Below are 25,340 nucleotides of genomic sequence, written 5' to 3' on the forward strand. Positions count from 1 at the left end.
AACCCTATGTATAGGCCAACGACACTTAATTGTGCATCGAGCAGAGCCGTGGGTGCGTCGCAGTCCTCTAATTAAATTAAATGTGCCATGCATTAACCCTAAACCATATATATGTAACTAACCCTAGCTAATCAACCCTACTTAATTAAAACACATAACCATAAACTATACTAGATATAACCCGATCTAATAAAAACATGCTCTATATATAGCAGCTAGCTAGCAAACCGTAGATTAACACCAATTAAAATATACATGGCCTATATCGATCATGTTGTATAACATATCCCTCAGATTCATTAATTAGCACTACAAGAGATCTGATATACTGTGACGAGCTCAAGACGTCATGCAATAGCAATAAACGTCACGGAAGACCCCTCTGTGACGTAACTTGAGCGTCACGGGCATCGTCATGGAATCTCCGTCACAGATTACTCCCTCGTGACGCGGCGCGCGAGAAAACGTCACGGAGTACGGATGACATCACACATGATGTCAGCACCTAGGATACCTTCTTATGCTTGGGAAACGTCACGAATGTGAATGACGTCACGTGTGACACGTCATTTAATTATTTTAGAAAAAATGATAATTTTTCAATTTCTAATTTTTATTTTCAATTTTCCCCAAAATAAATATTTATTTCGTGTATAGTTTTCCTATATGTTTTAGGCAGAAACAATATTTATTTTTCCCATTTTTGGTGGGCATTGTTCTATAGAACTATTTTTTCATTTATATTTTATTTATTTTTAAATTATTGCTTGTAACAATATAAAATTTAATGTATACATTATATTGTGAATTAAAACTAATTGTAAATACATATGACAACATATATTTAATTGACATTGAAATCACAATATATATCTAGCTCACAACCATATATCATCGTACATAACTAAGTAAATTTCACTATTTAATTGACATAACTTAAGACGAGCAAACTAAGTTCATGCTAGAATAGCACAATCATATAATAATGGCTTCCTCGCACCATCAAGTATGTTGCCTAGTTTTGAGTTGCATGTTTGTGTAAAAGTAAGCTAATAACGTTGGCACGTCCATCTTGCTTCTTTTCTATGCTTTATTCTTTTCTTCTTGGCTATTCTTCATAGTTCTCAATTCTTCATGTTGCTTCCTTTACATCTCTACTAGAAGTGCAGCCCCTTGTGTGCACCAAATACCGAGTCGTGCTTGACTTCTTTTAGTTTCCATAGAAATCTGTAGAAGAAAAGCATCATTCGTCAAGTTAGATAAAGGTGATATGGTTAATTAAACTTACAAAAGCATAGTAAGAGCCGTAGTAAACACATACAAAATATATCATTGCCTTTCATGGAGCAAATAAGCAAAAACAAGTCATCAAGTAGCTCCACTAGCACATATACAACCAAGGACATAGCAAGCAGCAAGCAGCACAGAAACAACCAGCAGCACAACAAACAACCAACAGCATAGCAAGCAGGATGCAACCAACAACATATCAAGCAACGATAAATACAGCCAACAACAACATATCAAGTAAACAAAGTTAGAGAGAAATCTTACATAAGCTTCAAGGGCAGGTGCGCTCATGCATCCCACCTTTCTATTGGTATGGGTCTCTTTAGAAAACATAATTAGGCTAGGGTCCTCATTGTTGTGTTTGTCTTTTTTCTACAAGATGTAGAAATTCATATAATTAGTATTTGTGCCAAACTTTTCTAAACTATAGCCATCATTTCATAATGAAATTGGGGGGGATCATGTGGCCCTTTCCTCGAAAAAACAGTAATAAATAGTGAAACTCAGGATCGTGTGAGTAATATATATTTTTAGATTAGCACTAGTGATGCCAGTTAACTACCATTAAGACAACCATATTTTCCTATTCATTACGAACACCACTTTTTTTTCTATTAGGACAGAACACTTGATCCAACAAAAGTAATAGAAGACATGTTGTGTGAGGCATGGAACTACAATGAGCTTGGTAGAATACTTACAAGTTGGCAGAAATGGGTTGGACCGGGCACGCTTTCTTCCTTGTGGCTTTGTAGAAGCTTGCTTTGCCTGATTCAAACAAAATGGGAAAAGAACCCGTGGTGAATCAACATTTACTCATAAATAATGGTCTTAACAAGTTGAAATCTGCATCTACTAATAAGACAGTAAATATCAACCATGCCAGTAGCTGTACACTTAAGGTCACATGTATTGCCAATTTAAATGGCAAGCATGCCAACAATACATTTACATGAGTGAAACTTAAATCTGAAACTATTTGACTACCATGTACAAATCTGCACTTGTAATAAACAAGTTAACTCATCAACTATCTGGTCTCAACAACATGACTCCACTTAACTCTTTATTGGGACAATACACAAGAAGATGATCATAAACAGAACACTGGTACAGTAGTTCTAACTTCTAGATTAGACTGTAATTTTCAGAGATAGCATACATCGCGTCAATTCCAAAATCCATATTCCTTTTAGACAATTGTGCGCATAAAACACTCATTAACATAGTCATACTGATTCTATGCTAGCAGAAAAAAGTACCGCAGTGTACACCCAAAACAGAGATGTGTGTGCCTCTATTTAGCTAGTTAGCATATGTATACTACACTCTTGTGTGCAACATGCTAAAGGACTGCCAAACAAAGCTCACTTCACAAGTGCAGGTAATTCACTTTCTTTTAGTTAGCTAAAGATGATTATAAGATCTATGAATAAATGCATATTTTTTGTATGCTTAAAACCATGTCAAGAATAATCATAAATTGTCCATAGATACTCTGTTTTGATACACATAAAATCAACTATTCCTGCTCTCTTTTCCCCTTAAAAATGTTTATGAACTCACCAACAACCATGTACCAGCAAGAAAGGAAACCATTAATCGGAAAATCAACGGTCTGGTGACTCAACACTGATATAAACATGCTCGTGAACAGGTTAGAAAGAAGGGCATCATCTACTATGTATGAAACTAACATACGGTACCTTTTCCTTTGACATATGTAGAGTTGGCTCATGCTCCTATTCTGCATCATCAGCCTCCTCGTCATCATTTGGCTCATATTTGGAGCCACTGCCACCATCCTCACCTTTGCGCCTCTGGTATTTGAATTCTGACTGTGTAGCAGTTCACTATGTTCCATATGTCCGCAAGAGGCCCTGACTCCTCAGCCATTGTACTACCTAGCCAAGGATATCATGAAACATTAGTAGCAAAATATGTTAACATATAACGGTAAGATTTATTAGAAAAGAATTGACCATGAGCATACTGTCAGTTATTTGACAAAGGCCTTATGTACATGTCTACATGGCCCTCTTTTTTTTTAAACATAAGGCCTAAGCCCTGCTTTAAATTAATAAAGCCGCGAAACCGGCAGATACAGAGTGCATACATAGCAAACACAGCGAACAGGACACAGATACACAAGCAAACAAAGGATAAAAGCTACGAGCTTCGCTTGACACGCCGTGTCCATCGTCTTCACGAACGCCGACACCGGGAGAAGCGAGGGGTAGTAGGGAGCATCATCCGCGGGCAAACCGCTTGCATTTCTACCACAAGAACGAAAGGAGGCCAGCACACGGTCTCGACTGCGAAGAGAGATCCCTTCCTCTCGCCCCGGATCGCGTGGCGCCGCACCGTCGAAAGCGCAGAGGTTCCCCCAAGAACGCACCATCGCCGAGACTACCCAAAGCTCAAAGGAGAGATCAAGACCGAGCCGCCACACCGAAGCCACGCCACGGCCACTCGCCACCCACATCACCGTCCGGAGGACGCACGCCGATGAACGAAGGCGCACCGGGAGGATCGGCGGACAAAAGCGGCAACCACCACCGGACCCAAGCTTGCGGAGCAACCTCCGGACTCGGCTCGACGCCGCACAAGGAGCACCGCCAAGAACCACCACCGACAACGAGAAGAACCTTGCCAACCACCCCGGCGAGCCCCGGACGGAGCCTTCGGGAAGGGGAACGACGTCGTGACGCCGCCACCGCCCAGCGGGGACTAGGGTTTTCACCCCGGGCGAGGGGGTTGGGTGGGGAGGAAGAAGGGACCTCAACGAAGCCTCCAAGGAGGGAATCGGCGCCGAGGGCGTCGACGACGTCGTGGCCACCGCCGGCCGGAGGTTTCCCGGTCCCGACCAGCCCCACCACCAACAACCCGGCCACAAACACGCGAGATCCGGCCGAAAGTTGCGAGCTTCATCGGTCGGGGGCGGAGATCTCCCCAGATCGCACACCGCAGCCCGGCGGAGGGCCCCGAGCGTCGCACCACACGTTCACCGCCTCCCCGCCGCCCGCACGGCCGAGGACACGGGCCCGCACCACCCACGGCCGCCGCTCGCCGCGTAGAAGACAGCGCGGTTGCCACCATCCGGGCCGCCGCTCCGGTGTCCAAAGATCCCCACCAGGGTCACCACCAGCCGCAACCGCCCCCGGAGTCCACGGCCGAGGTCGTGGAGGAGGGATTCGCCGAGCAGCGCCCCATCCATGGCGGCCGCCGCGCAGCAACCAGCCCCCATTGTCGTTGCCTAATCGACGGTACCCCGGAAGAGGGATCCTCACGAGGGGGAGAAGAAGTAGGGGCCATAGGGCGGAGTGCACACGGGACGGTGGTACGCGAGTTACCCAGCTTCGGAACACCTGCACGATGGCAGGGCCCTACTGCTTGCTTGTCTGGAATTATCTGGGCGCTTTCGCGTTGTTACAATGATTTGTGGTTGTGCCGCTAGGGCTCCCGGGATCCGGCTTATAAAGGCGCACGGATCTAGGGTTTACATGGAGAGTCCTAGCCGGATTACAGATAGCCTAACTACGGTACAATATCTTGCCGTGCACGTCACGGATCCGCCTTCCATATACGTCGTGCTCGGATCCGGGTCCCTCATGGGCCTCCATGGATCCGGGTTACTCCTATGTCGGTACGGATCCGGCTTACTCGATCTCGGGCTGGACTTCTTCCTTCATGATCAACGACAAGCCGGGCCGCCCGATGGGCCACATGCCTCATCACCGTCTGTGGGCCACCCGGGCTTGCCGGATCTAGGCACTGTCGATGGTACACCCATGAAGTATACCCACAACACCCATGCTGCTGCGCCGCGGAGCGAGGACCACGGGCCGAGGAAGGAATCCCCGCCGCCCCCTTCACCGGCGACGCGGCCTTCGGCCGGCGTCACCTCTGGGGGCGACAAGGAGGGGCGGAGGAGGAGGGGTGGGCGGGCGGCGGCGCGCGTAGGGTTTCGCCCCCTCGGTCGCCTAGAGGGGCCCTCTTAGCAATATCATGACTCACTTTATCTCTTTAATAAGGAAAAGCATGTAAACAAAGCATTACCATAAAAACATTTAGTTTTAAGATAGATTGTAGTAGTTTCAGCACATAGGTTTATGTTTTAGCATGCTTGTCTCCGTGTAGATTTGAAAGAAAAAAATGCTAAACCAAACTGCTTAAGTTGGATTCTTACTCTACCTCTGCATAATTCCTATAACTGACGTAATCCTGTAACGGAATTCATACAATCTGCTCGAGTACCTACATGAAACATAAACTTGGGCATAGCTTGTTGTAGTCCTCTTGTCCTGTGAAGTGCATGAGATGGAATCAAAGAATAAGATTTGCTGGTACTCGCTATATATGTTCATCAGTAAGTTCACAGACTTGCTGGCACTGGAAAAAAGGAACAAATAAGAATCAGACCTGTTGTATCCCACAAGGCCAGGTTGATGGTGTTCCCGTGGACAACAACGTTGGCGCTGAAGTTGTCGAAGACAGTCGGGACGTCCTGTACGTCCCAAGCAACATATACTAAGCCACGAGTCGGAAATGCAAAACAATATACTAGACAAGATTACTATATATATTGGCATAATGAGTTATGCACTGCCGCTGGATAATATTCATAGTGGAATACAGTAGAAAAATAAGTTGTTTTGTTTGGCTGGGAACAAGAATCTTTCTAGAGGTCAGCCGATGGAGGGAAGGAAAAGTGATACTAGTGAGATTATACTATTCTTGTGTTTTGGTATCCAGGTGAAGGAACTTACGTATGGAAAAAATCAGGCATTGAAACTGACGTGAGGAAGCCACTAATTCGTCACATGAACCTCCATCCACATATATTGATATACTGCATAAATAGAGTTTCCTAATTCAGTCAACATTCTTTAAAAGATAGACCAACCTAGCTAAATACGTAGCACCTAAGTGTGATGTGTTATTATTATAAAACAAGTTTGGAAGCAATGTACCATGAATGAAATATGCAAACCAAAATATAAAGTAAAGTGATAGATTGCATAACTGCACTTGGTATTTACTGAACAAACACATGAATATGCCAATTTGAAACTGCATGGTTGCACTTCAGTTTGTAAAGAAATTTCAGTGACCCGTCTGATCGGACAAAAAACATGAAAGATGTAGCCGTATCCTACAACGAGGTTTCTGTGACCAATCCAATTAGATAATAGATATCTAGGAGTTGCGCAGCATGTCCATTAATTTGCCTCAACTGCATATGCATATGTATCCTTCGATCAGATTGATACGAAAAGGTATCTCTACATCAGTCACTAACATTTTCCCTATGTACGTATATAAACATAACTTTAGAATTGAATACGCGGCCAGCTATCTTCGCAAAAGGTTTGCTGCTGGCCATTATCCTCTACGGTTGGAATAGGAGGTTGTTACCTTGAGGAGGGCCGGCGGCGTTCTCGCGATTGTAGGCATAGGCGTTCTCGTGGATGCAGAAAAACCCGCGGGAGGAAACCAGGGAAGGGCGCAGAGGACGTCGTGGGGGTGAGGCCGGCGGCTCCCATTCCACCGGTGAGGAGGGTGGCGATGTTTGAGCGGGCTGGGGCGCGGAGGAGAAGGTCACGGGTGAAGCCGGAAGCCCCAAACTGCAGATGGGGAGGGCAGCGCCGTGCGACCTGGCCGGGGCGGGTGGATCGGAGGGCGCCTCCGATGGATCTGGTTCGTGTCGATAATGGGGAAGAGAGGAGGGGAAAGAGGGAAAGTGGAGAGAATGGCTCCCGCTCAGGAAAAATAGGGGTGGGATATTTTTCAAGTGACCAACAGTTGGAACACAAGGTGTTCGTCAGCCGAAAGATGAGCTAAATACATCACCAGTCCTAATAGTTGTATGTTAGGTGCAGTTTAGTCCCAATAGTTGTAAAACGGGGTGAGGTAGTCCCAAAAGTTGTCCAAATATGCAAAAGTAGTTCCAACTTAATCTAATGCAGACACCTGGCTTCGGTAGTTTCACAAAAAGACCCCTACACATTTTCTATACCACTTCCTGCCTATCGTAGGTTGACCCCACCTGTCAGATGAGAGGAAGAATAAGAAAATTTAAGTGTGGGGAAAAGAATTCGAACACAACTGTTCGCTGCCACGCGATACAACCAATAGCTCAAGACATTCTTTTCGACATAGCTCAGACCGTGACCTTATTCATCATACTTAGTCTTCTGATTTGCCTGCCCAAGACGCAATTTTATATGCGGGATTAAGTTGTAGCCCATTTAATATTTACACGGTGAGAGGAAAGAAATAAAAATGTACATGCTCGTGGATGAATTCGAACATCTCCACGGGCTGACCCAAACCTAGGGAGCTTCTGCACGACCACGGACAGACGAGGACACGTGGACGCCCCTTTCTATCCTTCTGCGTCCGGGCATGGCCCATTTGTTTGAGACAAAGCCCCATATCATCCTCTCTTCTATGTTTTTCTTTGGCTTCTTTTTCCAACGAAGGCTTCCATGGCTATCGGTGGGAGGGCTCGCCTGGCGCACTGCCGCCGCCGCTCCGGCTGCACGTTCGGTTAATATGGTTAGTTCGGTTCGGTTAATACGGTTTTTGGTTAATATGATTATAATACTTCGGTAAATACGGTTTCGTATAAACATACGGTTTGGTTTCGGTAATAACCATATAAATTCGGTTTGGTTTCAGTATTAACCAAATTAACCAAAGTTGACGCGAATTTTTAAATAACATTTATTTTTTATGGGCATATATTTGATTTTTGTAGTTTTTTATGACCAAACCGATTGTGTTACAGGAGAAAGAAATGATAAATAACGAAAGTGCAGCCAAAATAAAAAATTGAAGCATTATTAGGAACTTGAACCCTCGACATGTCACAAATATATGCACAGGCCCGGTTCTGAGGGGGGGCAGGCGGGGCGGCCGCCCCGGGCCCCCAAACCTAAGGGGCCCCAAACTCCGGCAAGCTAAGGCAGCGGCGGCGGAGGTTCATCCGGCGGCGCCATTAGAGCATGCAGTGTGTTTCTCTCGTGTAGTTCATGAGAGGGGGACGACTGAACGAAGCGTTATTCTGTTTAGTGGGTATCGGCCACCTCCATCTAGCCGCGGCTCGCCACGCCGCCGCAAGCACGGGTTGCGCTGCGCCACGACTAGTCGTGCCTCGCCACGCCGCCACGAGCACGGGCGTCGGACGCCTCCATCTGGCCGTGCCTCGCCACGCCGCCGCGAGCACGGGCGTCGGCCGCCTCCATCTGGCCGTGCCTCGCCACGCCCCCGCGAACACGGACGTCGGCCGCCGGGAACCGAATTGAATTTCCAACATATCACATATGATTTTAGAACACGTCAATGGTGTTTGCAAGCCTACGTTTAATCATATAATTTTAGAACACCATAGAGGTGGATCGGGTGGTCAATTGTTTACCAGCGCATCACCATAGAGGTGTGCCGGCGGTAAGGAAAGCACATATTTTTGATCTGGCAAGGACATGTTCAAACCTTGTGTTCGGCGCAATAAAAAATTTCAGAAGCTTAATCAATATGTGAAATTTTTATGAATGCCGCATCATTGACGTAAACACAATCTCACATATAGAATTCCGGCTTGGGCAGGCAAATCAGAAAACTGTCATATAAATAAGTTCACGGTGTGTATTCATTCGAAACAATTGTATTGAGCTGGTGGTTGTATCGCGCGGGCTATTACCAGGAAGTTGCGTGTTCGCTTCCTTCCTCCAAGCTTAAATTTTCTTATTCTTCCTCTCATCTGACAGGTGGGGTCGACATACGATAGGCCAGAAGTGGTATAGAAAATGTGTAGGGGCCTTTTTGCGAAACTACCGAAGCCAGGTGTCGGCATTAGATTAAGTTGGGACTACTTTTGCACATTTGGACAACTTTTGGGACTACCTCACCCCGTTTTACAACTATTGGAACTAAACTGCACCTAACGTACAACTATTAGGACTAATGGTGTATTGGAGGGAAAGTGGATTTTTTGGTGGAAAATTCCTCAATCGATAGTCTCCGCATTATTCAACTGGGCGTACACCTCAATAGATCGCACCAAGTACGGAGTACAGCTGAAGTGCCCTCTTTTTCTTGATCGATTATGCAGTTGTTGCCTAGCGTACACGAAGCTAGCAGGATGAAACATATCTCAACGTACAGATCGCCTGGTAGGTAAATTAGTCAAAATTGTTCATCACCAAATCTTATTCTTCCTCTCATCTGACAGGTGGGGTCGACATACGATAGGCCAGAAGTGGTATAGAAAATGTGTAGGGGCCTTTTTGCGAAACTACCGAAGCCAGGTGTCGGCATTAGATTAAGTTGGAACTACTTTTGCACATTTGGACAACTTTTGGGACTACCTCACCCCGTTTTACAACTATTGAAACTAAACTGCACCTAACGTACAACTATTAGGACTAATGGTGTATTGGAGGGAAAGTGGATTTTTTGGTGGAAAATTCCTCAATCGATAGTCCCGCATTATTCAACTGGGCGTACACCTCAATAGATCGCACCAAGTACGGAGTACAGCTGAAGTGCCCTCTTTTTCTTGATCGATTATGCAGTTGTTGCCTACCTACACGAAGCTAGCAGGATGAAACATATCTCAACGTACAGATCGCCTGGTAGGTAAATTAGTCAAAATTGTTCATCACCAAATCTTGTCGCACATTCCTTCCTCGGCTATATGTTTAATAAGATATTTATTTATTCACCAATATGTGGATCCCACCTTTACGATTTCCCATCTAGTTATTATAACGCCAGTCTATTTTCACCGGTTGTGACCTATTCACGCTCATCACGGAAAGTATAGAGTCGTCACAGAATATGCTAATGTATGACGGTGATTGTGTGATCGTCACGGATATTTGAAAATACATGACGTTATAGGCAAAACGTCACACATTATGATATTCCGTGACGTTACATACCATCGTCATGAGGGTTTTCGTCACAGTATATCAGATCTTTTGTAGTGTAAGCTCTTGCATCATATACTTTGCACCCATTAATGAAGAAATACTTAGAGCTTACTAATTTGGTTTGCATATTTGGTTTCTCTAGAGTCTAGATAACATCTAGTATTGAGTTTTGAACAACAAGGAAGACGGTATGGAGTCTTATAATGTTTACCATATGTCTTTTATGTGAGTTTTGCTGTACCGTTCATCCTTGTGTTTGTTTCAAATAGCCTTGCTATCCTAAACCTTGTATCGAGAGGGAATACTTCTCATGCATCCAAAATACTTGAGCCAACCACTATGCCATTTGTGTCCACCATACCTACCTACTACATGGTATTTATCTCGCCATTCCAAAGTAAATTGCTTGAGTGCTACCTTTAAAACTCCATCATTCACCTTTGCAATATATAGCTCATGGGAACAAATAGCTTAAAAACTATTGTAGTATTGAATATGTACTTATGCACTTTATCTCTTATTAAGTTGCTTGTTGAGCGGTAACCATGTTTCTGGGGACGCCATCAACTATTCCTTGTTGGATATCATGTGAGTTGCTATGCATGTCCGTCTTGTCTGAAGCAAGAGAGATCTACCACCTTCATGGTTGGAGCATGCATATTGTTAGAGAAGAACTTTGGGCCGCTAACTAAAGCCATGATTCATGGTGGAAGTTTCAGTTTGGACACATATCCTCAATCTCATATGAGAATAAAAATTGTTGCCACATGCTTATGCATAAAAGAGGAGTCCATTATCTGTTGTCCATGTTGTCCCGGTATGGATGTCTAAGTTGAGAATAATCAAAAGCGAGAAATCCAAAATGCGAGCTTTCTCCTTAGACCTTTGTACATGCGGCATGGAGGTACCCCATTGTGACACTTGTTCAAAACATGTGCATTGCAAAGATCCGGTAGTCCAAGTTAATTAGGACAAGGTGCGGGCACTATTAGTATACTATGCATGAGACTTGCAACTTGTAAGATATAACTTTCATAACTCATATGCTTTATTACTACCGTTGACAAAATTGTTTCATGTTTTCAAAATAAAAGCTCTAGCACAAATATAGCAATCGATGCTTCCCTCTTTGAAGGACCATTCTCTTTACTTTTATGTTGAGTCAGTTCACCTATCTCTCTCCATCCCAAGAAGCAAACACTTGTGTGAACCGTGCATTGATTCTTACATACTTGCATATTGTACTTGTTATATTACTCTATGTTGACTATTATCCATGAGATATACATGTTACAAGTTGAAAGCAACCGCTGAAACTTAATCTTCCTTTGTGTTGCTTCAATACCTTTACTTTGATTTATTGCTTTATGAGTTAACTCTTATGCAAGACTTATTAATACTTGTCTTGAAGTACTATTCATGAAAAGTCTTTGCTTTATGATTCACTTGTTTACTCATGTCATCACCATTGTTTTGATCGCTGCATCCACTACATATGTTTACAAATAGTATGATCAAGGTTATGATGGCATATCACTTCAGAAATTATCTTTGTTATCGTTTTACTCGCTCGGGACGAGCAGTAACTAAGCTTGGGGATGCTTGATACGTCTCCGACGTATCGATAATTTCTTATGTTCTATGCCATATTATTGATGATACCTACATGTTTTATGCACACTTTATGTCATATTCGTGCATTTTCTCGGAACTAACCTATTAACAAGATGCCGAAGTGCCGCTTGCTGTTTTCTGCTGTTTTTGGTTTCGAAATCCTAGTAAGGAAATATTCTCGAAATTGGACGAAATCAAAGCCCAGTGGGCCTATTTTTCCACGAAGCTTCCGGAAGTCCGAAGACGAGACGAAGAGGGGCCACGGGGTGGCCAAACCCTAGGGCGGCGCGGCCCCACCCCTGGCCGCGCCGGCCTATGGTGTGGGCCCCCGTGCCGCCTCTTGACTTGCCCTTCCGCCTACTTAAAGCCTCCGTGACGAAACCCCCAGCACGAGAGCCACGATACGGAAAACCTCACCGAGACGCCGTCGCCGCCGATCCCATCTCGGGGATCCAGAGATCGCCTCCGGCACCCTCGCCGGGAGAGGGGATTCATCTCCCGGAGGACTCTACACCGCCATGGTCGCCTCCGGAGGGATGAGTGAGTAGTCTACCCCTGGACTATGGGTCCATAGCAGTAGCTAGATGGTTGTCTTCTCCTCATTGTGCTTCATTGTTGGATCTTGTGAGCTGCCTAACATGATCAAGATCATCTATATGTAATTCTATATGTTGTGTTTGTCGGGATCCGATGGATAGAGAATACTATGTCATGTTAATTATCAAGTTATTATACATGTGTTGTTTATGATCTTGCATGCTCTCCGTTTCTAGTAGAGGCTCTGGCCAAGTTTTTACTTTTAACTCCAAGAGGGAGTACTTATGCTCGATAGTGGGTTCATGCCTCGCATTGACACCGGGACAGTGACGAAAGTTCTAAGGTTGTGTTGTGTCGTTGCCACTAGGGATAAAACATTGGCGCTATGTCCGAGGATGTAGTTGTTGATTACATTACGCACCATACTTAATGCAATTGTCTCGTTGTTTAGCAACTTAATACCGGAGGGGGTTCGGATGATAACCTGAAGGTGGACTTTTTAGGCATAGATGCAGTTGGATGGCGGTCTATGTACTTTGTCGTAATGCCCAATTAAATCTCACTATACTTATCATGTCATGTATGTGCATTGTTATGCCCTCTCTATTTGTCAATTGCCCGACTGTAATTCGTTCACCCAACATGCTTTTATCTTATGGGAGAGACACTTCTAGTGAACTGTGGACCCCGGTCCATTCTTTAATACTGAAATACAAATCTGCTGCAATACTTGTTTTTACTGTTTTCTCCGCAAACAATCATCTTCCACACAATACGGTTAATCCTTTGTTACAACAAGCCGGTGAGATTGACAACCTCACCGTTTCGTTGGGGCAAAGTACTTTGGTTGTGTTGTGCAGTGTTCCACGTTGGCGCCGGAATCTCCGGTGTTGCGCCGCACTACATCCCGCCGCCATCAACCTTCAACGTGCTTCTTGGCTCCTCCTGGTTCGATAAACCTTGGTTTCTTTCTGAGGGAAAACTTGCTGCTGTGCGCATCATACCTTCCTCTTGGGGTTGCCCAACGAACGTGTGAAATACACGCCATCAAGAACCAACGGTTGAAAGAAAGGTGGGCGCTAACTCATATTTTTTTCTCGAGAGTCCGACACTTGATGTTGATTGCAAAGTTCACAAAGGCCAAAATTTTGACATCCTCTTTGTGCAAGTCTTGCCACCATCCAAACTCGGTTTTGAAGTACCAACCAAGAAAAAAAAGCTTGCACTTTGGAGGACCCCATGGACCATGAAAATTTTGAAAAACTTCCAAGAAATCATGCATATTTCGATTTATATTTTGGTGAAGTTTCATTCGATTTGAATCATAGGTTTGTGAGCAAATATATATTTAGTTTAAACTAGTGCTCGAGTACGTAAGAATCTATTTAATCACAAGCTAGTCATCCGAATGGGATGAAATATTCATAGATTTTAAAACAAGGAATCTACATATTACCGGATTTTTTTTCAAAATTTTCTCGAATAGTTTTTCTTTTTAGCTTCGAAATAAGAGATAGTTTGGAACGTTGGATCTCAAATGGATGGTAGATGGTGGGACACAATCACAATGTATCTTGGAAGCATCAAGTCACTGAAGCTCTGTCCGGTTTCCAAACCAAGCTAGGAAAGGCATTGAAAATGAAGTTCTGCTCTAAAACATTTCTCATTCCATTTTGGTGCTCGCGCGGTTGCATGCTGCCCACGTGTTAAGGTACGTGTCTCTGGCATGTAGAGAACTACGATTATTGGCGAAAAATATATCGAAATGGAAACCGTAAAAAAAAGCCCCCTCCGGCCAACCCGATGTGACGAGACATCACTGCACCAAACGTCGTCGCAAATTTATAGATGGGTGGCGTGCTAGTCTACCAACAGTCAAATCGGCGCCCAGTCGCAGCAGCAGCCTAGAGTACTACCTAGTTTTTGCCCCTTGCATGTCTATCATCTTCTTCTTCACCCCGTTACAAAAAAATAAAAAATCTTCTTCTTCACCCTCCCAGAATCACGCGCACGCGCAGGATCTCGATCCCCATCACGCCGCATCACTAGTACTACTCCGTATACCTTTCTCTCCTTACCCCGGCCGGCCGCGCGCCGCATCGTTCCTTCCATAGCGCTCGCCCTCTCCTCCGAAAACCCCAAGCGCAGCTTGCATCCGCCATCCACCTAAATCCATCTTCACGTGATGGATTATTCTAGGCTTTGCCGGGCGGCGGGGACGGCCACTTGGGGGCTCTCACCGGCGACAACATCGACCTCATCGCTGCGCATCTGGACGTTACCTACACCGTCCGACTTGCCGCATGTTCCAGGGAGCTCTACGACATGATCAGCAAGGATGAAGGTAAGATGCACCATTGGGATGAACCCCGCCCGCCGATGCCTCCGCTCGCTTATTGGTTCGGTGAACACCGGGACCCGGCGACAAGCATCTCGTCTGCATGATACCGTGTACGACCCGGTGCCCTCGACCATCCTCGCCGTTCTGTCGCCCTGCCGTTCATGCACGACAGAAAATGGCTTGGCGCGAACGGCGACTGGATCGCCGCCGCCGATCATCATGGGTACCAGTGGTGCCTCGTGAACGTCTACACCGAGCGACATATCTCCCTTCCATCCCTACCTGATTCGAAGATTCATCATAGTATTGTTTCATATCGACCTGCATACTCTTTTAACTCGGGGTCCAGCAATTTATTTGTTGAAGATTGTAATCTGCCAAGTGCCCACAAAAGGTGGGAGGTACGCAGATTACAAGCTCATCGCCTTGTTCGACAAAACGATTTTCTACCTTGAAGGGGGTGGCGATTGGAGAATGCTAGAGGCCCTTACACCTGCACCTGATTATCCAAATTACTGTGATGCCATTGAACTCCGTGGCCACGTTTTTGCGGTGGACGAAACTGACGGCTCCACGTACTTCTGGGACACCGCAAATGGTATTTTTTCAGTCCTTATGTTGCATTGCATGATACACTCCCTTAACCAATGAAGTTATTCATGAACTACCTTGTTTATATTTTACCTTTCTTATATGACTTAATGATCACACCCCTTTTGCTGAATATGAATGAACCGTTGCTTGCAATGAATTAGTAGTACTTATTAGTCACCAACAAACATAGTATGCTCAGTATGTGATTGCATTCCTGAATTAGTAACTCTACGCCACCGCAGAATATGGGTGTAATTAACCAAGATCTCAAAAGATAACGTGGCACTATGAAGGCACCCTTTTTGATAACCTTTTACACCCATTGTTTCATATATAACTAATTGATTTTGCCTCCAAAAGGAGGACGAGAGACCCCCGCCATCTGCATAAGGACTTTCATAAGTATATGACTTAACGATCACATCCTTTATCTGAATATGAATGAACCGTTGCTTGCAATGAATTAGTACTAGTCACCATCAAGCAAACATAGTATACTCCGTATGTGAATGCATTCCCGAATTAGTAACTCTATGCAACCGCAGAATATGGATGTAATTAACAAGTATCTCAAATGTTAACGTAGAAACAGAAAAATAGAAGAAAATCGTTTGTAATTACATGCGTAGCTTATATTTTCTAGAGATCGGGAAAAAGCCTTGATTGGATGTACCTACATGCAGATCAAACAGCTTCTTTGTTTATATCTGTGAACAATCTGCGTAATGGTATAATTAATTTTGTTTTTGATACATTTTTTCTCCCATTTTATTGAATAGATTTCACTTTCCCACAATTATCTTTCATTAGTGATTGTGACGTCCCATCATTCAAAATAACTCAGGTTATCTTTTTCCTAATTCAATGATATTTAAGTTTGAGTAAGTTTACGATTAATATCTACAACCTCATATATATATAAGATTTAGCACCTGCAGGCCTAACAAAGTTAGCTGCCTCTAGTCCCCCGTATAATTCTTTCTTTTGCTTTCTCGCTTTTCGTAGCCTTGCTACAACCCCGTATGCTCTAATATATAATGATGCACGACTAGGCATGTGTTCGAGAAAAGAAAATCTAAATATCTTTTGTAATATATGAACCTATATTGATGTTTTAGATGTTGGTAGTATAATTTTCGATAATCTTGAACAGTACTTAAATCAGCTTTAACTTAGCACAACCATATAGCGTACCTTTTTTAGAACGCGAAAATGAGGTAAACAAATACCATGTGTACCCTTTACTATCAATAGTAGAGAAGAGATTATGAACCTTCAACTCTAAAATGCAAATTCTTCTACCGAATGGATAGCTGCATCTGATACCTATTTTGCAAATGTTACCAGACTTGGGGTTAGCTACAAAGAGCATTTCTTTCTTGTCAAGCTTCATGCACTACCAACACAACCAAAAGTCCGAACCGATCGCAAGGGCGGCAATCCACTTATACAATTCAACACCCCCCCTCACGTGTGATGGGAGACAAGTCAACATGTGGAAAGACTCAGAGGTATAGCTCAAGAGGCATATACGTGGACTCCGAGGGGGCAACAACAATTTTAGGATAATTGCGAAAGCCAGGACTCGAACTCGAGACCCTGGCTCGACACCATGTCAAGCTTCATGGACTAGCCAACGCAACCAAAAGTCCGAACTGATGAAAGGTCTAGGCAATCCACTTATACAAGCTAAACATTTCTTACCCTTCGGTGGTCACAGGAAGCTCTCTAATAGATCACTTAAGACAAAGGGAATTAACTACAAGACAAGACTTAAACTTAAGATGATATATATTTGTCAAAATTTGAATGTATCTATATGCTTTCACCGTCTAGATACATCTGAATTTGGACAAATCTCGTACACTTTCGGTGGGACAAAGGTAGTATATAACTCGTGTATACACTAACTAGTGTCTAGTTTTGGCGAAGTTTAGACTAGTTTCGTGGGATGGATGCAAGATAACCGATATATTGGACACTCGATTTGAACACATGAATGACCAATGTCCTTAGCTTACATAGTCGTATTTATACCGTGAGCATGAACGATGAACAATGCCGCTGTTTGAATATGGTTGCCAGCAACACCCTATTCGTCTCCATTTCTAATATTGCGTAAAACCCGATGCTCCCGTTTGTAATCCCGCCACCGGTGGTGGATGATCAGCAAGACGCGTGGTTCCTCGCTCCATCTCGCCGATGGCAAGCGATTGATGATCATCCTTACAAGAAACAAGATTGGGATTGCCAATGCCGAAGTACCTCCCGACATTCCCTATGCCGCTAATGGGCTTCAGCCTACGGCAAGATCCTCCCCGTTGCCACCTACGTCTTTGAGCTGGATCCCTTATCTACCGCACGTGCAGTGGACTTTCTTTGGAGGCAGGTTAACAGCCTCAACGACCACTCTCTCCTCGGACTCAATTACCCAATCATTGCCAACCTCGAAGAAGCGTGAATCCAAAGCTCCCGATGGCACATTGGTTCCATTCATGAGGAAAACTGCGTCTACACAGCATACCGGAATATTCGTTATAATCAATACCCTCAAATTTTGCGCCGCAACCTCCAAACCGATGAAGGTGAGACCGTGGGAGTTATCAGCCTTCCCAAGGATGGTTGGGATAGTGTCCGACAAGCGGCTATGTGGTTTAAGCCTCGCTTTAAACATTGCCCGTTCGGTGTTACCTTTAAAAAAACAGTGACACTTTTTTATTATGATTGAAGTGTTGAGAAGTAGTACACTCGTTTTTAGTATGTACTAGTTTGAATCAGCTTTATTTGAACACCGCCCTCGCTTTTGTATTTCGTGTTGCCTTCATATTATAACCCATGCATGGCTGTTTTAGGATTGACTTTATTTCAGCACTATAATTACAATGTGTGTACGTCCTTTATAATATAGCCACCTCTTGTTGATCATACTCATGAGAGGGAGAGGGATATTCCGCAACTAGTTGTGCCCGCACCTCATTTTTGTTGTGACACTTTCAAGTTTCCAAAAATGCAAACTAAAATTCTAGACATACATTGTGTTGTGTCTTATGCATCCGTGAAGTTTCATCCAAAAATATGTCAAAATGTATGTCTAGAATTTTAGTTTGCATTTTTTGGAAACTTAGAAGTGTCACAACAAAAAATGGGGTGCGGGCGCAACTAGTTGCAAATGAGAGTTTCCCCATGAGAGGACCATTCCTATTTTTTTCGCCGCTAAAGGGTAAAGTACATCCACTGGCACGGGGTGTGTTCGGTTCCACCCCATCCCCAAACCGAACATGCATCAACTACGAGCAAGGAAGTAGATGTGCCACCTAGGTGACTCGTGCGGACCCCACATGTGAACCAAAGAAAAAAAAACATGTCAATACGGAACTGATGTACATACGACAACTCCTATATGATATGCGTATGTACGATTGAGCATCTGGAGGTGTGCTGCCACCCGCTTCCTCACACGAAGGGTTGGATCTTGTGTTTCGTACACCGGATCGGAGTGAAATTGTCGTGTGCATAGCAAGGTTCATGTCAATAAGGCTGAGTTTGGCATCTAAGTCTAGGCAACAAATACTTTTGGGTTCCAACGGCCATCTACAAGGTATTTGCTATAGGCCTACTTGCTCCTGCTTTCGAAGCCCAATAACTACAAATGGGCCTTTCTCGCTCATGCAATGTTGGCCCTTTTCTAAAGAACCACGATCCTATGATTGGCAAAAACAAAAACACTGGAGATTCTACATAAAAGTTGTTTGTATTTATTTTGAATTATTGGGTTGCAATTTTTGAAACTCGCTCATGGCCAATATGAAAATCCTTGATCGCTCCATACCCACATAGATCACGGTATTTTCAAAAATTCATAAAGTGGATTTGAAATTTAAAACATATCCTAATAATTCCATGATTTATTCTATTAACTTGCAAGATCTTGGAGCGAAAGAGCTTGTATTAGTCTCATGAAAATAATACCGATAAACTCCGTCGTTAACAAGAAATGAAGGTTTATCGTTCGTAGAGGATGCCATGTGGGACCCATGAGACAAGAGCGTCCTCAACGTTTCAAAGAAAAAGGCAAGTAGCCCGAAAATAGGGGTAAAAAATAAATCCTACAAAGGAAACATTTATAGTTCATAGAGGCCGACATGTGGGACCGATCCGCCACCGCATCCTCATCATTTCGAAGTCGGCAGGATCGAAGAAAAAGGCAAATAGCCGTAAATTAGGGGTCAAAAATAAATCCAAAAAGGAAACTTTTATTCTTCATAGAGGATGACATGTGGGACCGACTCGCCAGCCAGCGTCCTCATCGTTTCAAAGGCCGCAGGGGATCAAAAGAAAAAAAGGCAAATAGCCGTAAATTAGGGGTAAAAAATAAATCCAACAAAGGAAAGGTTTGTTGTTCATAGAGGCCGACATGTGGGACCCATGAGCCAGCGGCGACCTCAATTTCAAAGGCGGCATATGATCGAAAAGAAAAAGGCAAGTTAGCAAAAATCGGGGGTAAAAAAATCTAAGAAAAGAAACTTTATTGTACATAGAGGATGACATGCGGGTCCCATGAGCCAAGCACCTTACTCAACGTTTCGCAGGCGGCATGAGATCAAAAGAAAAAGGAAACCGACCAAATATCAGAGCAAAAATAATCCAAGAAAAGAAACTTTTATTGTACATAGAGGATGACATATGGGTCCCACTTATACAAGCTCTTTCGCTCCAAGATCTTGCAAGTTGATTGTACATAGAGGATGACATGCGGGGCCCTTGTGTCGACAGCTTAATCAACGTTTCCAAGGCGGTAGGGATCAAAAGAAAAAGGAAATAGCCAAAAATAAGAGGGTGAAAAAAATCCAAGAAAAGAAACTTTTATAGTATAGAGGATGACATGTGGGTCCCATGAGCCAGCAGCTTCCTCAACGTTTCGTAGGCTGCATGAGATCGAAAGAAAAAGGCAAGTGACAAAAAATAAGAGGGTAAAAAAATCTAAGAAAAGAAACTTTATTGTACATAGAGGATGACATGCGGGTCCCATGAGCCAGCACCTTACTCAACGTTTCCAAGGCGGCAGGGGATCAAAAGAAAATGGAAATAGCTAAAGATCATAGGGTGAAAAAAATCCAAGAAAAGAAACTTTTATAGTACATAGAGGATGACATGCGGGTCCCATGAGCCAGAAGGTTCCGCAACATTTTCAAAGGCGGCATGAGATCGAAAGAAAAAGGCAAGTGACCAAAAATCAGAGGGTGAAAAATAATCGAAGAAAATAAACTTTTATTGTACATAGAGGATGACATGCTCGTCCCATTTTGCAGCAGAGGTCCCAACGTTTCAAATGCGGCTTGAGATCAAAAGAAAAAGAAAGTAGCCAGCAGCCTTACTAAACGTTTCAAAGGCGGCAGGGGATCAAAAGAAAAAGGAAATAGCCAAAAATCATAGGGTGAAAAAAATCCAAGAAATCAAACTTTTATTGTACATAGAGGATGACATGCGGGTCCCATGAGCCAGCAGATTCCTCAACGTTTCAAACGTGGCATGAGATCGAAAGAAAAAGGCAAGTGACCAAATATCAGAGCCAAAAATAATCCAAGAAAGGAAACTTTATTGTACATAGAGGATGACATGCGGGTCCCATTTGCAAGCAGCGGTCTCAACGTTTCCAAGGTGGCACAGACCAAAAGAAAAATGAAGTAGCCGTAAATCAGGGGTGAAAAAAATCCAAGAAAAGAAAGATTTCAATTGGGCTGCATCCGGACATCCGGGCCTTCGAACTATCCTTTCCGGGCCTTTTGATTCGTACAATTTCAGCCCACCTGCAACATGGAAGTTCGGATTTTTCTCAAAAAAAAAACAGGAATGTCCTATGCTTCGCAAAAACAAAAAACAAGGAGATTCAAGATATAAGTTGTAAAAATAAAGATTTAAAGACGAACTTTTATTGTACATAGAGGATGACATGCGGGTCCCATTTTGCAGCAGAGGTCCCAACGTTTCAAATGCGGCTTGAGATCAAAAGAAAAAGAAAGTAGCCAAAAATTAGGGGGTAAAAAAAACTCGAAGAAAAGAAAGTTTATTGTACATAGAGGATGACATGCGGGACCCACGAGTTAGCAGCTTACTCAACGTTTCCAAGGCGGCAGGGGATCAAAAGAAAAAGGAAATAGCCAAAAATCATAGAGTGAAAAAAACCCTAGAAAATAAACTTTTGTAGTACATAGAGGATGACATGCGGGTCCCATGAGCCAGCAGGTTCCTCAACGTTTCAAACGTGGCATGGGATCGAAAGAAAAAGGCAAGTGACCAAATATCAGGAGCCAAAAATAATCCAAGAAAAGAAACTTGATTGTACATAGAGGATGACATGCGGGTCCCATTTTGCCAAGCAGCGGTCCCAACGTTTCAAATGCGGCTTGAGATCAAAAGAAAAAGAAAGTAGCCGTAAATTAGGGGGTCAAAAAAACTCCAAGAAAGGAAAGCTTTATCGTTCATACAAGCCGACATGTGGGACCTATGAGCCAGCAGCTTACTAAACGTTTCAAAGGCGGCAGGGATCAAAAGAAAAAGGAAATAGCCAAAAATCGTAGGGTGAAAAAAATCCAAGAAATCAAACTTTTATTGTACATAGAGGATGACATGGGGGTCCCATGAGCCAAGTAGATTCCTCAACGTTTCAAACGTGGCATGAGATCGAAAGAAAAAGGCAAGTGACCAAATATCAGTGCCAAAAATAATCCAAGAAAGGAAACTTTATTGTACATAGAGGATGACATGCGGGTCCCATTTGCAGCAGCGGTCTCAACGTTTCCAAGGTGGCACAGACCAAAAGAAAAATGAAGTAGCCGTAAATCGTGGGGTGAAAAAAATCCAAGAAAAGATAGATTTCAATTGGGCTGCATCTCGGACATCCGGGCCTTCGAACTATCCTTCCGGGCCTTTTGATTCGTACAATTTCAGCCCACCTGCAACATGGAAGTTCGGATTTTTCTAAAAAAAAAAACAGGAATGTCCTATGCTTCGCAAAAACAAAAAACAAGGAGATTCAAGATATAAGTTGTAAAAATAAAGATTTAATTTATCCGTTTGCAATAGCTCGTAGCGAAATACACCGTTTATTGTCCGCAAAATAATCAAGATATCACATGTTTCTTGTACGGGGAGGTCGACATCGTGGACCCATGAGCCAACAGCGTCGTCAACGTTTCAAAGGCAGGGGTCGAAAATAAAAAAACAAAAATCAGCTTGGTAAAAAAATCCAAGAAAAGAAAACATTTATCGTTCCGAGAGGATGACATGCGGGACCGATGAGGCAGCAAGCATCCTCAACGTTTCCAAGGCGGCAGGGGATCAAAAGAAAGAAAAAGGAAATAGCCGTAAATTAATTAGGGGTCAAAAATAAATCCACCAACGGAAACTTTTATTGTTCATAGAGGATGACATGTGGGACCGACCTGCCAACAAGCCGTCCTCATCGTTTCAAAGGGGGCAGGGATCGAAATAAAAAGGCAAATAGCCGTAAATTAGGGGTCAAAAATAACTCCAAGAAAGGAAACTTTTATTGTTCGTAGAGGATGACATGCGGGACCCATGAGCCAGCAGCCTTACTCAACGTTTCAAAGGTGGCATGAGATCGAAAGAAAAAGGCAAGTGACCAAATATCGGAGCCAAAAATAATCCAAGATTTATTGTACATAGAGGATGACATGTGGGTCCCATTTTGCAAAGCAGCGGTCTCAATGTTTGTAATGCGGCTTGAGATCAAAAGAAAAAGAAAGTAGCTAGTAATTAGGGGGTGAAAAAAATCCAAGAAAAGAAAGTTGATGGACATAGAGGATGACATGCGGGTCCCTTGAGCCAACAGCTTTACTCAACGTTTCAAAGGGGGCAGGGATCAAAAGAAAAAGGCAAGCCAAAAATCAGAGGGTGAAAAAAATCCAACAAAGGAAACTTTTATAGCACATAGAGGATGACATGCGGGTCCCATGAGCCAAGCAGGTCTCTCAACGTTTCAAACGTGGCATGAGATCGAAAGAAAAAGGCAAGTGAAAAAATATCGGAGCCAAAAATAATTCAAGAAAAGAAAGTTTTATAGTACATAGAGGATGACATGCGGGTCCCATTTAGCAAAGCAGCGGTATCACCGTTTGAGAGGCGGCAGGGATCGAAAGAAAAAGGCAAGTGAAAAAATATGAGCAGCCAAAAATAATTCAAGAAAAGAAAGTTTTATAGTACATAGAGGATGACATGCGGGTCCGATTTAGCAGCAGCGGTATCACCGTTTGAGAGGCGGCAGGGATCAAAAGAAAAAAGAAATTGCCAAAAATCAGAGGGTGAAAAAAACCAAGAAAATGAACTTTTATAGTACATAGAGGATGACATGCGGGTCCCATGAGCCTGCAGGTTCCTCAACGTTTCAAACGTGGCATGAGATCGAAAGAAAAAGGTAAGTGACCAAATATGAGGTGCCAAAAATAATTCAAGAAAAGAAAGTTTTATAGTACATAGAGGATGACATGCGGGTCCCATTTAGCAAGCAGCGGTATCACCGTTTGAGAGGCGGCAGGGATCGAAAGAAAAAGGCAAGTGACCAAATTTGAGGTGCCAAAAAAATTCCAAGAAAAGAAAGTTTTATAGTACATAGAGGATGACATGCGGGTCCCGGCTAGCAGCTAGCGGTATCACCGTTTGAGAGGCGAGTAGGATCGAAAGAAAAAGGCAAGTGACCAAATATGAGGTGCCAAAAAAACTCCAAGAAAAGAAAGTTTTATAGTACATAGAGGATGACATGTGGGTCCCATTTAGCAGCAGCGGTATCACCGTTTGAGAGGCGGCAGGGGATCGAAAGAAAAGGCAAGTGACCAAATATGAGGTGCCAAAAGTAATTCAAGAAAAGAAAGTTTTATAGGTGACAGGGGATGATGGCGACAGGGACATCTCCTCGCCATGCCGGCCGACTCCCGGCCGGCGGACAAGACAGGCCACTACGCCTCAACGGCTCCATGACGTCAACGCCTCGGGAAGGAGCGGAAGCCGGAGCCGGCCAAGCCGGCCACTAGACTATAGGGACTTCATTGTAAAGTGCCAGCGCCTATATAAGCTGCACTACCCCCCTCGTGCGGGGGATGATCGATCATTTCTCACTTCATTCTAGACTTAGCGCTACTCGAGGAGAGAGACCTTCGTCTACCTTAGCCTCCCCGAGCAGCTCGGATACGGCTCTAGGAGCACCATTGTACTTGTGTGATTACCATATACACTCATAGCAGGAGTAGAGGTGTTACCTCCATCGGAGGGCCTCGAACCTGGGTACGTCGCCGTGTCGCTCGTGCCCATACCCGCATCCGGATACCACTGTGAGACCATCTAGGAACCACCTTCGATTAGCCACCCTATGGCATATGCCGTGACGATACCACGACATTATGCACCAATTAAGAGAGCATAGTTGTCATTCTTAGTGCAATGTGCATAGTCCCAAAATTATTATTGATTGATTCATGATTGTGCTATTGCTTGCTCTCAAATTACTTGTATCTAGTCACACTTTGAACTTTGAAGGTAACCTTGCATTTATGTTTTGCTATTCCATAAGGACATGTTGAGTACTACTTTATTATGTTTACTCTATGATCATAAACACACAGTTGCTTTCAATGCACTATTATTCATGATCCTTTGTTTGAGTTACTTTTCATGTTATAACATACTTGCTAAGTTCAATTGAATTATATCTATCATGCCTATGTTAGAGTACTTAGATCCCAGCTCACAATGCTTTACATGCTTGATCAAGATTGTGTTGGCTTCATGTCACCTCAAAAATTATTTTGTTATCACTTACCTACTCGAGGACGAGCAAGAGTTAAGATTGGGGATGCTGATACGTCTCAAAAGTATCTATAATTTTTGATGCTCCATGCTTGTTTTACACCAATTCATATGTGTTTTGCTTACACTTCGTTGCACTTTTACATGATTTCCAGAACTAACCTATTAACAAGATGCCACAGTGTCAGTTCCATATTTTCTGTTGT

General features: G+C 43.6%; 1 protein-coding gene and 1 long non-coding RNA gene across 4 annotated transcripts; both read right to left on the reverse strand.

The window, feature by feature from the left end:
- Positions 1-905: 905 nt before the first annotated feature.
- LOC124655124 lies at positions 906-3,099 on the reverse strand. Of its 2 annotated transcripts, XM_047194081.1 has the most exons (4): positions 2,997-3,093; positions 1,992-2,058; positions 1,555-1,662; positions 906-1,227 (listed from the first exon to the last, which is right to left on the reverse strand). In XM_047194081.1, exons 1-4 carry the CDS (start codon positions 3,071-3,073, stop codon positions 1,147-1,149), a joined length of 333 nt encoding a protein of 110 aa, XP_047050037.1. In that variant the 5' UTR covers positions 3,074-3,093; the 3' UTR covers positions 906-1,146. The 2 variants fall into 2 exon arrangements, 1 of the variants encoding a protein (XP_047050037.1); XR_006988576.1 differs by lacking the exon at positions 1,555-1,662 and having other exon boundaries at positions 2,997-3,099.
- A 2,368-nt stretch (positions 3,100-5,467) lies between these two features.
- Positions 5,468-7,051, reverse strand: LOC124655125. Of its 2 annotated transcripts, XR_006988577.1 has the most exons (4): positions 6,709-7,051; positions 6,060-6,142; positions 5,713-5,797; positions 5,468-5,594 (listed from the first exon to the last, which is right to left on the reverse strand). It is a non-coding gene; the product is annotated as an uncharacterized LOC124655125 (long non-coding RNA). The 2 variants fall into 2 exon arrangements; XR_006988578.1 differs by lacking the exon at positions 5,713-5,797.
- Between the last annotated feature and the right edge of the window lie 18,289 nt (positions 7,052-25,340).

The sequence above is a fragment of the Lolium rigidum genome, chromosome 5 (assembly GCF_022539505.1).
Source record: "Lolium rigidum isolate FL_2022 chromosome 5, APGP_CSIRO_Lrig_0.1, whole genome shotgun sequence".
Taxonomy (NCBI): domain Eukaryota; kingdom Viridiplantae; phylum Streptophyta; class Magnoliopsida; order Poales; family Poaceae; genus Lolium; species Lolium rigidum.